At 45.7% G+C, this 14,607-nt stretch overlaps 2 protein-coding genes across 2 annotated transcripts; one reads left to right on the top strand and one right to left on the bottom strand.

Annotated features, from left to right (window-relative positions):
- Positions 1 to 1,973: 1,973 nt before the first annotated feature.
- LOC124174723 (integumentary mucin A.1-like) lies at positions 1,974 to 2,844 on the bottom strand. Its single transcript, XM_046554134.1, has 2 exons — positions 2,644 to 2,844; positions 1,974 to 2,477 (listed from the first exon to the last, which is right to left on the bottom strand). Exons 1-2 carry the CDS (start codon positions 2,842 to 2,844, stop codon positions 1,974 to 1,976), a joined length of 705 nt encoding a protein of 234 aa, XP_046410090.1.
- A 7,024-nt stretch (positions 2,845 to 9,868) lies between these two features.
- Positions 9,869 to 13,772, top strand: LOC124174720 (mucin-5AC-like). The gene is made up of 5 exons (XM_046554131.1): positions 9,869 to 10,198; positions 10,456 to 10,665; positions 10,832 to 11,300; positions 11,717 to 11,937; positions 13,461 to 13,772. The coding sequence occupies exons 1-5, from the start codon at positions 9,869 to 9,871 to the stop codon at positions 13,770 to 13,772; spliced, it is 1,542 nt and encodes a 513-aa protein (XP_046410087.1).
- The last annotated feature ends 835 nt before the right edge of the window (positions 13,773 to 14,607 follow it).

The following is a 14,607-nucleotide window of genomic DNA, read 5'->3' as shown; positions in this document are numbered from 1 at the left end:
CGGACAGCACAGTACATATCAAAAATCGACTTAAGCCAAGCATACTTCCAAATACCACTCGACGAAGACAGTAAACACATAACAGCCTTTACAGTCCCGGGAATGGGGTTATTTCAATTTAAAAGAATGCCATACGGACTGACAGGCGCACCGGCGACATTCCAAAGACTACTAGACAGACTCATAGGCCCAAAATGCGAACCATATGCATTCGCATACTTAGACGACATAATAATAGTAATACAAACATTCGACGAACACTTACAAAGACTAGAACAAATACTCAAAAGAATTACAGACGCGGGACTAACAATAAACCCAGAGAAGTGCGAATTCGGATGCGCACAAGTAAAATATCTCGGATACATAGTAGACAGACACGGACTACACATTGTGACGGGTTTTGAGTCCGCACGAATAATATGGGGAGGGGAGACAATTAGAGACGGGGCGGATATAATCGGTAAAACTTAGTGTGTGTATTTGCGAAAGGGGGGGAGGTTGTACATGCGTTGCGATCGGGGAAGGTGAGTCGACTTAAACTATGAAAGATACAAAAGGGTTGTAGACTCTAACGGGGGCTGATCACGCCTCAGCCCTTAGCGTTTCTTACTACTAACTTACAGGTACGCGCGCGGGGGGGGGGGGGGGAGTGTGGGAGGTGACGGGGAATGTGAGGTCGGAAGGGTTGGAATTGCGAGGGGAGGATGGTGTAGTGTGACGGGGGGTGTGAGGTAGAAAGGGTTGGTATTGCGAAGGGAGGAGCAGATCGGCTGTAGAATGCAGGCTAACCTGGCGTCGCCGGCGTGTGTGTAGAAGGGTGTGAGTGTGACGATGTGTGTCGGGGTCTCTCTCTGGTGCTCTCTCTCTCTCTCTCTCTCTCTCTTTCTCTCCCTCTACGGTTCTCGTGGACTTTTCTTCGGGTAGGTCTTACTGCCTCGCAGGTCGTGGTCGTAATGCTGCTGGCGCTCGGCTCTGCCGAGCGTCGGGGGGCTACGGTTATGTTCGGGCCTTTCCCGACGGGACAGGACTTACCCGTTCGGCTCTTCCCCGCGGGTTTGGGGTTTGTTATGACTTGATCTCTAGGTGCAACGTCACAACTCCCCCCTCCCCACGCGGGGCGAGGCCTATAGGGTGAGCCGGTTTCGGTGACGGATTTTGTGGTCATTTCGTCTGTGTATTCTCCTTTTGTTATTTCTGTTGTTTCTGTGTTGTCTGCTCCGATTTGTCGGGGATAAGGGATGTAGGTTGGGTTGTATTTGCGGGGTGTGTGTTTGGTGTGGGTTGTGGGTTGTCTTATATCTACTTATTCTACTTGGTCTCTTGTGTCCTAATCAAAATCATGTTTTTCCTCTTATACAAACTTATTCTATTCTTATATTATATTGTACTTGAATTTTTGGTTTTGGTTCGGTGGCTCTCGTCGGTGTAGGTCTTGGTGAGTTTTTGCGTTGTTCTTTGTACCTCGTGGCTCGTGGTTGCTTCTCCCTTCTCTTCTGTCTTTTTGGGTTGTGTTCTGTTTCTTTGGCCTCCGTCCGTCGTTGTTCGTCCGTCGGTTTAGTGTTGTTAGTGTATTTGGTGTTTTCTGTTTTGTCCCCTTTTTTTTTTTTTGTATCGTATTGCGTCCCGTGTTGTGTGTGCGTCGTTGTTCGTCCGTCCGTTTGGTGTTGTCAGTTTGTCTAGTGTTTTCTGTTTTGTTTTTTTTTTCTGTTTGCGTATTGATTTTCGTTTTTTGTATCGTTTTGAGTCCCGCGTGGTGTGTGTGGTTGGTTGGGGTGTTTGTGTATGTTCGACTGTGTCTGTGAGTGAGGTGGTGTCGGTGTCATTGTTTGTGTCGTTGTCCGTCGATTGTGTCTGTAGCGTGCTTGTGTGTGTGGTTTCGATGTGTATGACTGTTTCTGCGCTGGAGGTGGTGGAATCTGTGTCGCTGTCGGTGTCTGGTGTGTTTGAGGGTTGTGTTTTGTGTGGTGCTGTTAGATGTGTGGTGTGTGGTTGGCGTGTGAGGTGCCGGCTTCTGTTTCGTCAGTGTTTGTGCGTTCGTGTGCCCGTCTGGTCATGTATCTTTCTCTTTGTGCTCGTAATTCGTCGTCCAGGGTGCTTGCTGATTGTAAATTTGCAATTATGGCTATTATTTCGGGGGGTGGTCCTGTGTGTTTTTTGTATGTTTGTTTTGTCTGTGTCGGTTCTGTGTGTCTGTCCATGTTGGCGAGTGTCTGTAAGATCCTGTCTTCTGTTGTTTGTGGTCTCGCGAATCTGGTGTGTGCCCATTGAGGGGGTGATGCGGGGAGTAGTGTGTGCCATGGTGTTGGTGTGGATGTGGGGCGTGTGGTTGTGTGGGGTGTTTGTTTCTTGGTGGGTGGGTGTGTAGTCGTGTGTGTGGCTGTGGTTCGTGTGGTTTGGGTAACTGTTGGTGGGTGTGTGACAATTTGTGGTGGGTGTGGTGTGTCTGTGTTAGCTTGTGCAGGTTTGTATGTGTTCTGTGTATTTTGTGACCCGGACCAGCCCGTTGCATTTCGGGCATTGCCTTGGTCCGGAGAGTGTACTTGTGTGTGTGGTCATCGGTGTGTGTGTTTGTGAGTGTCTCTGTGTGGCTGTGGGTGCAGTGGTTGTTATGTGTGTTGTTGTCGTGGTGGTCTGTGTTACCTTTATGTATGTGGTGGGTGTCGGTAGTACGGTTCGTCGGGTCTCAGTCTGGTGTGTGCCGTCGCGTCCGTATCTGTGTGGGTGTGGGGCCTGTCCTGGTGTTTGCAATAGTGGTGTTCTTTCTGTCTGTGTTGTCGTTGTCGTCGGTCTCGTCAGTCGCAGTGTCATCAGGGCTGGTATTTTTGGTTGCTGCTTTTCCATGTTGTGTTTGTGTGGGGTGAATACACATGTTAGTTCATTTTCTAGGTGTGTTATTGGGCGTGGTTCTTTTGTTGCTTATTTGATTATGTACATAATTTTAGGTCTTCTATGTGACGTTTTCCTATATTTTTACCGCTCTCAGTTGTTAATTCGTATATTGTGGGTGAGACTTTTCTAGTGATTATGTATGGGCCTATGAATTTTTTTCTTAACTTAGCTGTCGTTCGTTCTGGTCCGGATGAGAGTGTATGGTTCTTTTTCAGTACTCTGTCTCCTTCCTTGAATTGAATGTCTCGTCTTCGTAGGTTGTAGTAGTGTGCTTGTTTTTCGTTTGCTTCTATTAAGTGCCTCTGTACTTCGTCTCTTAGTATTTGTAGTCGTGTCAAGTGGTCTGTCCATCTGTCTGTGTCTTGTAATTCTACTTCGTCGTCGTTCTCTAACTGATTTCCTAGACATTGTGTGGGATTTAATTTCCTTCTTAGGTTTAAAATGGCTGGTGTGTGTTTAGTTGATGTGTGTGTACATGTATTGATTGCAAATTGTAAGTCTTGTAAGTGTACGTCCCATTCTGTGTGGTCGTTGTTTACGTAGGCTTGGATCATTGTTTTAGCGGTTCTGTTGACTCGCTCTACGGGGTTGGCTTGTGCGTGGTATGGGGGGATTGTTGCGTGTCTTATGTTGAATTTTTGTGTCAGTTCGCGTATGAGTTTGTTTATGTATGGTGTGCCGTTATCTGTTAGTAGTATGCGTGGTGTACCCCATCGTGATATTACGTATGAGTGGAATATCTGTTCTACTGTTTTGGCGTTTGCTTTGCGTATCGGTATAATTTCCACCCATTTGGTGTATAGGTCTTCGAACACTATGATGTATTGGTTTCCTTTTTTTGATCGTGGGAGTGGGCCCATGATGTCGGAGGCTACTACTGTCCTCGGTTCTTCAATAATTCTAATGCCCATTAGTCCTGCCGGTCGCGCTTGTGTTGTTTTTGTTCTTTGGCATGTGTCACATTTTTTCATGTAGTTTACTGTGTCTCTGTACATCCCTGGCCAATAATATTTTTTTGCTACTCTTTGGTATGTCTTTTCGATCCCTAAGTGTCCTGCTTGTGTTACGTCGTGGTTTTCGTGTAGTATGTGTGTTATTTTGTCTTTGGGTATGACTAGTTTCCATGGGTTTGTGTCTGGTAGGAGGTTTGAGTGTAGGGGGTTAGGGCGGTGGAAGTATAGTTGATTGTTTCTGATTCGCCACGACTCGTTTTTCTCTGGGCGTGTTTGTACTTGTGTTTTTTTGTATGTGTACCACTTGTCTGTCGTGTCTTCTATTGTGTCTATGTGTTCTTCGTCTTCGTGTCGTCTTGAAAGTGCGTCTGGTACGTCGTGCATTGTACCTTTTCGGTGTGTAATGTCAAAGTCGTATTCTAATAGTTCTAATGCCCATCGTGCAAGTCGGCCTGTGGGGTTTTTCAATTCTCTAAGCCACTTCAGTGCGTGGTGATCTGTGATAACTTTGAATTGATATCCTTCCACGTATGGTCTGAATTTTTTAATGGACCAGAGTACCGCCAAACATTCTCTCTCAGTTGTCGAGTATTTACGTTCTGCCTCGCTTAGCGCACGGCTAGCGTAGGCTGTGACATGCTCTTCGTCATCGAGAGATTGTGTTAGTACGGCACCTATCCCTGTTCCGCTAGCGTCTCTTTGTAGTGTGAATGTTTGTGTGTAATCTGGGCATGCGAGTGTGGGTGGTGATGTGAGTGCGTGTTTGATTGTGTTCATTGCGTTTTCTGGTTCTTCCCCCCAGTGCCATTTCTGGTCTTTTTTCAGTAGTCGTGTTGGTGGTTCTGTAATGTGTGCGAAGTTAGGTGTGAAGCGTCTGTACCATGATGCCATGCCAATTAGTCTCCGTAGTTGTTTTATTGTTTTTGGGTTTGGGTAGTTTTCGATGGGTTGTGTTTTGTCAGGGTCTATGTGTAGTTCGTGTCTGTCTACTATGTATCCGAGATATTTTACTTGTGCGCATCCGAATTCGCACTTCTCTGGGTTTATTGTTAGTCCCGCGTCTGTAATTCTTTTGAGTATTTGTTCTAGTCTTTGTAAGTGTTCGTCGAATGTTTGTATTACTATTATTATGTCGTCTAAGTATGCGAATGCATATGGTTCGCATTTTGGGCCTATGAGTCTGTCTAGTAGTCTTTGGAATGTCGCCGGTGCGCCTGTCAGTCCGTATGGCATTCTTTTAAATTGAAATAACCCCATTCCCGGGACTGTAAAGGCTGTTATGTGTTTACTGTCTTCGTCGAGTGGTATTTGGAAGTATGCTTGGCTTAAGTCGATTTTTGATATGTACTGTGCTGTCCGTAGTTTGTCCAATATTGCTGTCATGTATGGTAGCGGGCATGCGTCTTTTTTTGATACTGAGTTTACTTTTCTAAAGTCTAAACAGAAGCGATATGTGTTATTTGGTTTTTTTATCATAACAATTGGGCTCGACCATTCGCTGTCTGATGGTTCTATCACGTCTTCTCTTAGCATTTTGCCTATTTCTGTGTGGATGGCTTCGCTAATTTTTGGTGATACCATATAGTATCTTTGTTTTATGGGTGCGTGTCCTTGTGTGTCTATTTTGTGTTTAATTAGGTGTGTTAGGCCGAGTTGGCCCGGTACTGTTGAGATTTTCTGCTGTATTGTCGTCTGTAGTTGTGTGTGTTGTGATTGTGTGAGTTCTCGTATTCCTGCGCATATCTGTGGTTCGGTTTCTTTGTCGGTTTGTGTGTCATCTGTTGTTTGTGCGTTTGTGGGTATGATTTTTTGATTAGTGATTTGTGTGTTCTGTGGGTTGTCTTTTTGGGGGGTGTTTTCCGGTGGTGTCTTTGTGCTGGGTAGTGTTGGTGTTAGTGGTTTTTGTTTCATGGTTGTTTTTTTTTGTGTTTTCGTGTCCTTCTGTTGTTTTCGGGTTCGTTTGTTGTTTCGTTGCTCCTAATTTTTCTGCTGCTTTTGCTTGTTTTGTGCGTGTTTGTGTTGATTGGTGTCGTGTTTCTCGTGTTTGATGTATTTGTATGTATTCTTTGAGTGGTGTTGGTAGTTCTTGTGGTCTAGCTTGCATGTGGTAGTGTGTCTGTGGGTCGTCTATCAGTGACCATGTGTTTTTTCCATAATTTATTAGTATTCCAAATCTTATTCAGTCGCTGTTCCCAATGATACCTTGCGAGCCTAAGTTTGGTATTAATCCGAAATTAATTTTTTTTGTTATGTTGCCGAGGCGAATTGGGAGTGTTACTGCTCCTTCTATCGTCACCTGTGTTCCGTTTCCCATTGTAGCTGTTCTGTCGGGTGTGTCGTTTATTTGTGTGTCCGTGTTGTGTAGTATTTGTATTACTTCTGCGCCTAGGTATGAGTGTGTTGCGCCTGTGTCTATTAATGCGTTAAATTTGTGACCGTGTATTTCGATTCTGATGTGAAACATATTTTCCGTTCTGTTGTTATCTGTTGTAGGTGCTACTGTTTCGGGTGTGTTTGTGTTGTTTGTGGGGTTGCCCTCCACCCTTGCTGGGTCAACCCTTACTCGTTTCCCTGGTTCTGTGTTTGTGTGCATTGCCATCTGAAGTGTCCGGGTTGGTTGCAGTTAAAGCATCTGCGTGGTGTTGTGCCTGTGTTTGGGTTCGTTTGTGTTTGTTGCTGAGTGTAGTGCGGTGAGTTATACGTGATTGCGGGGTATCGAGTCTGTTGCGTGTTTTGGTTTGTTTGGTTTCGTCGTATGTTGTCTGTGAGTGCCGGTGGTATATTTGGTGTTGGGAGTATTGCTGGGCGGGGTTGTGTTTGTGTGTACTTGTATGGGATGTATTGTGTGTGGTGTGTTTGGTGTGTGTAGGTTTCTCGCGGGTGTGTGTTGTTGTTTAATATTGTTTGTCTCGTGTTTTCCCATTCGATATTTGCTTCCCATTCTTTTGCGGCCATTTTCAGTTGGTCGAAGTTCGCGAAGTCGTATGGTTTTATGTATGCCTTGTATTCTATTTTCATGTTTCAGTATGCCAAGTCTAATTGTGTTCGTGGGTGGTATGGTGGTTTTAGTTGTGATAGTAGTGTTCTAAATTGTATTAGGAATTGTGTGATTTTTTGTGTCGGTCCTTGTACGTAGTTTCTGATTTTTTGTTCCAGCCTGTCCCTAAGTTGTATGTCTTGAAATGCGTGTGTAATGTCTCTTTCGAATTCTTCCAGTGTTCGCCATTTGCCTCTATTTAATCTGTACCAGTTTTTTGCGTCACCTTCGAGTATCGGGCTGAGGTTGTTGATTAATTGTGTATCGTGTATTTCATAACCCGTTTGGTAGTCGCGGAGATTTTGTAAAAATTCGTCTATGTCTTCGTTTGTGTTTCCTGAGTATTTTATGTTCCATGTATGTATTGTTTTCATTGCCATTGCTGGCTGATTCCAGTATGTACTGTTCGGGTTTGGTGTGTGGTTTGTGTTTGTGGGTTGCATTGACTGTGTGCTGTATATGTGTGGATCTTCGTATACGTTTCTGTCGCTTGGTGATGCTCCGAGGTCTATCAGGTTTTGTATAAGTCGTGTGTTACGTGTGTTGGTGGCTAAAAATGTGTCTGTTCCTGTGAAGTGTCGGTTCGTTTGATTGGTTGTTACCGTGTTAGTTTGCGTGTGTGTAGGTGTTGGGATTGTATCGTATGTTTGTGTGGGATTTGTTGGTTCTGAGCTTTCTTGATGTTGAATTTGTGTACTATGTAAATTGTGTGTATTCTCTATGATAGCTGCATCGATTATATTTATTGCGTTTAGTGAATTTATCGTGCGTCGTATATTTATTTCCTGCGGTTGGGTCGGCGTTTGTTGATCTCGTGTCGCGCGCGGCTCGCTCTGTGTCGAGTTGTTTTGGTTGCGTTCGGGTGTGTGTATGTCCATGTGTTCGCGCGCTAGGCCTTGCGGTTCTCTGTGTCCTTGGTCTGCCATTGTGTGTATCGTGTTTGGTAGTGTGTGTGTTCAACTGTCTTTATTCGAATTTTCGTGAGCCTATGTGTACTTTGTTAGCGTTTATTCTTATGTTTTGTCTCTTAATTGTTCGGATTTGGGGTAAAAATGTGGGTAATTTACGTTGGGCGCCAATTTGTGACGGGTTTTGAGTCCGCACGAATAATATGGGGGGGGGGGGGGGGGACAATTAGAGACGGGGCGGATATAATCGGGAAAACTTAGTGTGTGTATTCGCGAAAGGGGGGGAGGTTGTACATGCGTTGCGATCGGGGAAGGTGAGTCGACTTAAACTATGAAAGATACAAAAGGGTTGTAGACTCTAACGGGGGCTGATCACGCCTCAGCCCTTAGCGTTTCTTACTACTAACTTACTGGTACGCGCGCGGGGGGGGGGGGGGGAGAGGAGTGTGGGAGGTGACGGGGAATGTGAGGTCGGAAGGGTTGGAATTGCGAGGGGAGGATTCTCTCTCTCTTTCGCTCGTAACCTAGGCTGCTCTGGTCTGCTTGCTGTCACGGCCGTGATCGTACTGCTCTTGGCGCTCGGCTCTGCCGAGCGTCGCGGGGGCTTCGGTTATGTTCGGGCCTTTCCCGAGGGGACAGGACTCACCCGTTCGGCTCTTCCCCGCGGGCTTGGGGTTTGTTATGACTTGCACTCTAGGTGCAACATCACAACATAGACCCCGACAAAACACAACCCATAGAAATCTACCCAAGCCCAAAAACAATAAAACAACTACGGAGGCTAATTGGCATGGCATCATGGTACAGACGCTCCATACCTAACTTCGCACACATTACAGAACCACCAACACGACTACTGAAAAAAGACCAGAAATGGCACTGGGGGGAAGAACAAGAAAACGCAATGAACACAATCAAACACGCACTCACATCACCACCCACACTCGCATGCCCAGATTACACACAAACATTTACACTACAAAGAGACGCTAGCGGAACAAGGATAGGTGCCGTACTAACACAATCTCTCGATGACGAAGAGCATGTCACAGCCTACGCTAGCCGTGCGCTAAGCGAGGCAGAACGTAAATACTGACAACTGAGAGAGAATGTTTGGCGGTACTCTGGTCCATTAAAAAATTCAGACTGTACGTGGAAGGATATCAATTCAAAGTTATTACAGATCACCACGCACTAAAGTGGCTTAGAGAATTAAAAAACCCCACAGGCCGACTTGCACGATGGGCATTAGAACTATTAGAATACGACTTTGACATTACACACCGAAAAGGCACGATGCACGACGTACCAGACGCACTTTCAAGACGACACGAAGACGAAGAACTCATAGACACAATAGAAGACACGACAGACAAGTGGTACACATACAAGAAGACACAAGTACAAACACGCCCAGAGAAAAACGAGTCGTGGCGAATCAGAAACAATCAACTATACTTCCACCGCCCTAACCCCCACACTCAAACCTCCTACCAGACACAAACCCATGGAAACTAGTCATACCCAAAGACAAAATAACAAACATACTACACGATAACCACGACGTAACACAAGCTGACCACTTAGGGATCGAAAAGACATACCAAAGAGTAGCAAAAAAATATTATTGGCCGGGGATGTACAGAGACACAGTAAACTACATGAAAAAATGTGACACATGCCAAAGAACAAAAACAACACAAGCGCGACCGGCAGGACTAATGGGCATTAGAATTATCGAAGAACCGTGGACAGTAGTAGCCTCCGACATCATAGGCCCACTCCCACGATCAAAAAAAGGAAACCAATACATCATAGTGTTCGAAGACCTATACACTAAATGGGTGGAAATCATACCGATACGCAAAGCAAACGCCAGAACAGTAGAACAGACATTCCACTAACACGTAATATCACGATAGGGTACACCGCGCATACTACTAACAGATAACGGCACGCCATACATAAACAAATTCATACGCGAACTGACACAAAAATTCAACACAAGACACGCAACAATCCCCCCATACCACGCACAAGCCAACCCCGTAGAGCGAGTCAACAGAACCGCTAAAACAATGATCCAAGCCTACGTAAACAACGACCACACAGAATGGGACATACACTTACAAGACTTACAATTCGCAATCAATACATGTACACACACATCAACTAAACACACACCAGCCTTTTTAAACCTAGGAAGAAATCCCACACAATGTCTAAGAAATCAGTTAGAGAACGACGACGAAATAGAATTACAAGACACAGACAGATGGACAGACCACTTGAGACGACTAAAAATACTTAGAGACGAAGTACAGAGGCACTTAATAGAAGCAAACGAAAAACAAGCACACTACTACAACCTACGAAGACGAGACATTCAATTCAAGGAAGGAGACAGAGTACTGAAAAAGAACCATACACTCTCATCCGGACCAGAACGAACGACAGCAAAGTTAAGTTAAAATCTCATAGGCCCATACATAATCACTAGGAAAGTCTCACCCACAATATACGAATTAACAACAGAAAGCGGTAAAAACATAGGAAAATGTCACATAGAAGACCTAAAATTATATACATAATCAAATAAGCAATAGAAGAACCACGCCCGATAACACACCCCGAAAATAAACTCACATGTGTATTCACCCCACAGAAACACAACATGGAAAAGCAGCAACCAAAAATACCGGCCCTGATGACACTGCGACTGACGAGACCGACGACAACGACAACACAGACAGAAAGAACACCACTATTGCAAACACCAGGACAGGCCCCACACCCACACAGATACGGACGCGACGGCACACACCAGACTGAGACCCGACGAACCGTACTACCGACACCCACCACATACATAAAGGTAACACAGACCACCACGACAACAACACACATAACAACCACTGCACCCACAGCCACACAGAGACACTCACAAACACACACACCGATGACCACACACACAAGTACACTCTCCGGACCAAGGCAATGCCCGAAATGCAACGGGCTGGTCCGGGTCACAAAATACACAGAACACATACAAACCTGCACAAGCTAACACAGACACACCACACCCACCACAAATTGTCACACACCCACCAACAGTTACCCAAACCACACGAACCACAGCCACACACACGACTACACACCCACCCACCAAGAAACAAACACCCCACACAACCACACGCCCCACATCCACACCAACACCATGGCACACACTACTCCCCGCATCACCCCCTCAATGGGCACACACCAGATTCGCGAGACCACAAACAACAGAAGACAGGATCTTACAGACACTCGCCAACATGGACAGACACACAGAACCGACACAGACAAAACAAACATACAAAAAACACACAGGACCACCCCCCGAAATAATAGCCATAATTGCAAATTTACAATCAGCAAGCACCCTGGACGACGAATTACGAGCACAAAGAGAAAGATACATGACCAGACGGGCACACGAACGCACAAACACTGACGAAACAGAAGCCGGCACCTCACACGCCAACCACACACCACACATCTAACAGCACCACACAAAACACAACCCTCAAACACACCAGACACCGACAGCGACACAGATTCCACCACCTCCAGCGCAGAAACAGTCATACACATCGAAACCACACACACAAGCACGCTACAGACACAAACGACGGACAACGACACAAACAGTAACACCGACACCACCTCACTCACGGACACAGTCGAACATACACAAACACCCCAACCAACCACACACACCACGCGGGACTCAAAACGATACAAAAAACGAAAATCAATACGCAAACAGAAAAAAAAACAAAACAGAAAACACTAGACAAACTGACAACACCAAACGGACGGACGAACAACGACGCACACACAACACGGGACGCAATACGATACAAAAAAAGGGGACAAAACAGAAAACACCAAATACACTAACAACACCAAACCGACGGACGAACAACGACAGACGGAGGCCAAAGAAACAGAACACAACCCAAAAAGAGAGAAGAGAAGGGAGAAGCAACCACGAGCCACGAGGTACAAAGAACAACGCAATAACTCACCAAGACCCACACCGACGAGAGCCACCTTACCAAAACCAAAAATTCAAGTACAAAATAATATGAGAATAGAACAAGTTTGTATAAGAGAAAAAACATGATTTTGATTAAGACACAAGAGACCAAGTAGAATAAGTAGATATAAGACAACCCACAACCCACACCAAACACACACCCCGCAAATACAACCCAACCTACATCCCTTATCCCCGACAGATCGGAGCAGACAACACAGAAACAACAGAAATAACAAAAGGAGAATACACAGACGAAATGACCACAAAATCCGTCACCGAAACCGGCTCACCCTATAGGCCTCGCCTCGCGTGGGGAGGGGGGAGTTGTGACGTTGCACCTAGAGTGCAAGTCATAACAAACCCCAAACCCGCGGGGAAGAGCCGAACGGGTAAGTCCTGTCCCGTCGGGAAAGGCCCGAACATAACCGAAGCCCCCCCGACGCTCGGCAGAGCCGAGCGCCAAGAGCAGTACGATCACGGCCGTGACAGCAAGCAGACCAGAGCAGCCTAGGTTACGAGCGAAAGAGAGAGAGAAAGAAAGAACAAGAGAAACTACCACACTCACACCGACACACCCCGCTACACGCACGCCGACGACTCCAGGAACCAGCGAGACCCAGCCGCACTCCACCATACCTCGAGACACACACACACACACGCCGACGACACCAGGTTAGCCTGCATTCTACAGCCGATCTGCTCCTTCCCTCGCACTACCAACCCTTTCTACCTCACACTCCACGTCACACTCCACCACCCCATCCCCTCGCAATACCAACCCTCCCGGCTTCACATTCCCCGGCACCTCACCCACTCTCACCCCCCCCCCCCGCCCCCCCCCCGCGCCTACCTGTAAGTAATATTAAGTAACGCTAAGGGCTGAGGCGTGATCAGCCCCCGTTCGAGTCTACAACCCTTTTGTATCTTTCTTAGTTTAAGTCGACCCCTTTTGCACAAATACACACACCAAGTTTTACCTTTTACATCCGCCCCGTCTCTTATTGTCTCTTCCCCCCCACATTATTCGTGCGGACTCAAAACCCGTCACAGTGTACACCATAGGAGGTAATAGTTCGAACGATTTTATCAACTGGTTACGTATTCTATTTTCGTCTTTTTATTGTTTTTTTTACAAGATATCCGCTTAACCGAAAAACCCACCGCTAGACCACCACCTGCTTATGCACCGTGGTGTCCGATAAAGTACCCCAGTTACTGCACCGGGGCCATGATTTGTCCTCACCGAAAACTAGTGCCGATGCCGATTATATAGGAAGGGGTTCGGAGTGCCCAGACCTGTCTATAAGACCGTGCTCTGAGAGTATGTAGGAAAATGACAGATAATTCTGGTGGGTGAAGTGAGTGACTTGAGTTCGAGCCTGAGAAATACGTCTTGAAATCAAATGATAAAGCATAACGAGACGGTATTAGTAACGCGAGACAAGATAGAGACTCTCTGTCTTAGACAATTCAAAGGACAGTTCCACAACGAGTAAATGTCATTGTCGCTGTCATTTTGACGTTGTTGGATTGCTTCAATAATTCGTCGAATTTAATGATGATTTTTTTCTTCCCCTCAACAGCCAACCGAGATGCGATGTTCCACCCCGATTTATGAGGACTACATTGTACCACAATCGGATTGTTTCATCCCTAAAATAAAGGAGCCAACGGACATTCGAGGAGACCCAGACTACAAATATTGGAAGCGGCAATTGCAGCGGAAACAGCTGAGGTACTTCAGGATCCGCAGCAGGGGTACCCAAACTTTGTCCGACAATGAGCCCGACGAGGAGCTTGAGGAGGTCACATCTTACGTCGGTACCGGTTGCGGCCCCGTCAACTCCGGCCTGTTCGGGGACCACTGCAAACGGTCATTTGCCCTATTATCATGAGGCATTTCCAAATAGATGTATTTTCCACGGATACGTTCATCGTCAACATCATCTGATTCCCCAGGATCCTCGACAACTGCCGTGTGTAGGCCCCGTCTGGTAACCGGTGCACACTTGGAACATGCAATTCCGGATGCTAGAATACTGCCAACCGATTTTAAGACATACATGCACTCCGCACAAGACATCCGTAAAAATCCGGAAGTCCGATCATGTCAACGTGCGAACATCCGAAGCCAAGTAGGGCTGCATATTCCCGTTCATGATGGACTGTAAAAAGTTATCTGATTTGTATAAGTAATTAGAGTTAAAAATAAATAAAAAAAAAAAAATTAGCAAGAGAGCGTTACACACAGTTTTTTTGCGGTCAAGAAATTTGAGACGACAAAATTTGCGGTAGATAATTTTTTATTTTGCGTCATGGTATCGGTTTCATTATGGATGGATATTAGGGTGGTCCTCGTTTAGAATGTTGACGAATTTATTGCGGTTTACCCCACCAAATCAACTCTAAATAATTCCAAAACAATTCACAATTTTTTTCAAATTTTCATACCAACTGTAACCCGTGCCTGTAAGAGGAAGGATTTCCCAGTTCAAAATACACACGTTTCGGACACGTTCTTAGCATATATTTTACTGCAAGAGTAATAATGTTCGCAAAAATCCATGAATGTGAGGTTCTAGTGAGCATTAGTGCTACTATCTGAAAAAAAATTCACATCATCATACCAGGTAATATAGGCAATTGCATTTGTTCCTACCCTAAGATAAGTATCCCAGGGGCGTATCATTTTCACATCGTGAATAGTTAATCACATTTAAACAAACAAAT

The sequence above is a fragment of the Neodiprion fabricii genome, chromosome 2, assembly GCF_021155785.1.
Source record: "Neodiprion fabricii isolate iyNeoFabr1 chromosome 2, iyNeoFabr1.1, whole genome shotgun sequence".
NCBI classification, from domain to species: domain Eukaryota; kingdom Metazoa; phylum Arthropoda; class Insecta; order Hymenoptera; family Diprionidae; genus Neodiprion; species Neodiprion fabricii.
This window is presented reverse-complemented; position numbering and strand designations above follow the sequence as displayed.

What these genes read in the sequence shown, in the direction of transcription:
- LOC124174723 (XM_046554134.1), bottom strand. Translation starts at nt 2,844, where the DNA reads ATGGAAAAGCAGCAACCAAAAATACCAGCCCTGATGACACTGCGACTG. An exon ending in CACCCACCACATACATAAAG is followed by an intron (nt 2,478 to 2,643) that starts GTAACACAGACC and finishes CAAAATACACAG; the next exon opens with AACACATACAAACCTGCACA.
- LOC124174720 (XM_046554131.1), top strand. Translation starts at nt 9,869, where the DNA reads ATGATCCAAGCCTACGTAAACAACGACCACACAGAATGGGACATACAC. An exon ending in CACTGACGAAACAGAAGCCG is followed by an intron (nt 11,301 to 11,716) that starts GCACCTCACACG and finishes GGGACAAAACAG; the next exon opens with AAAACACCAAATACACTAAC. An exon ending in ATAATATGAGAATAGAACAA is followed by an intron (nt 11,938 to 13,460) that starts GTTTGTATAAGA and finishes TCCCCTCAACAG; the next exon opens with CCAACCGAGATGCGATGTTC.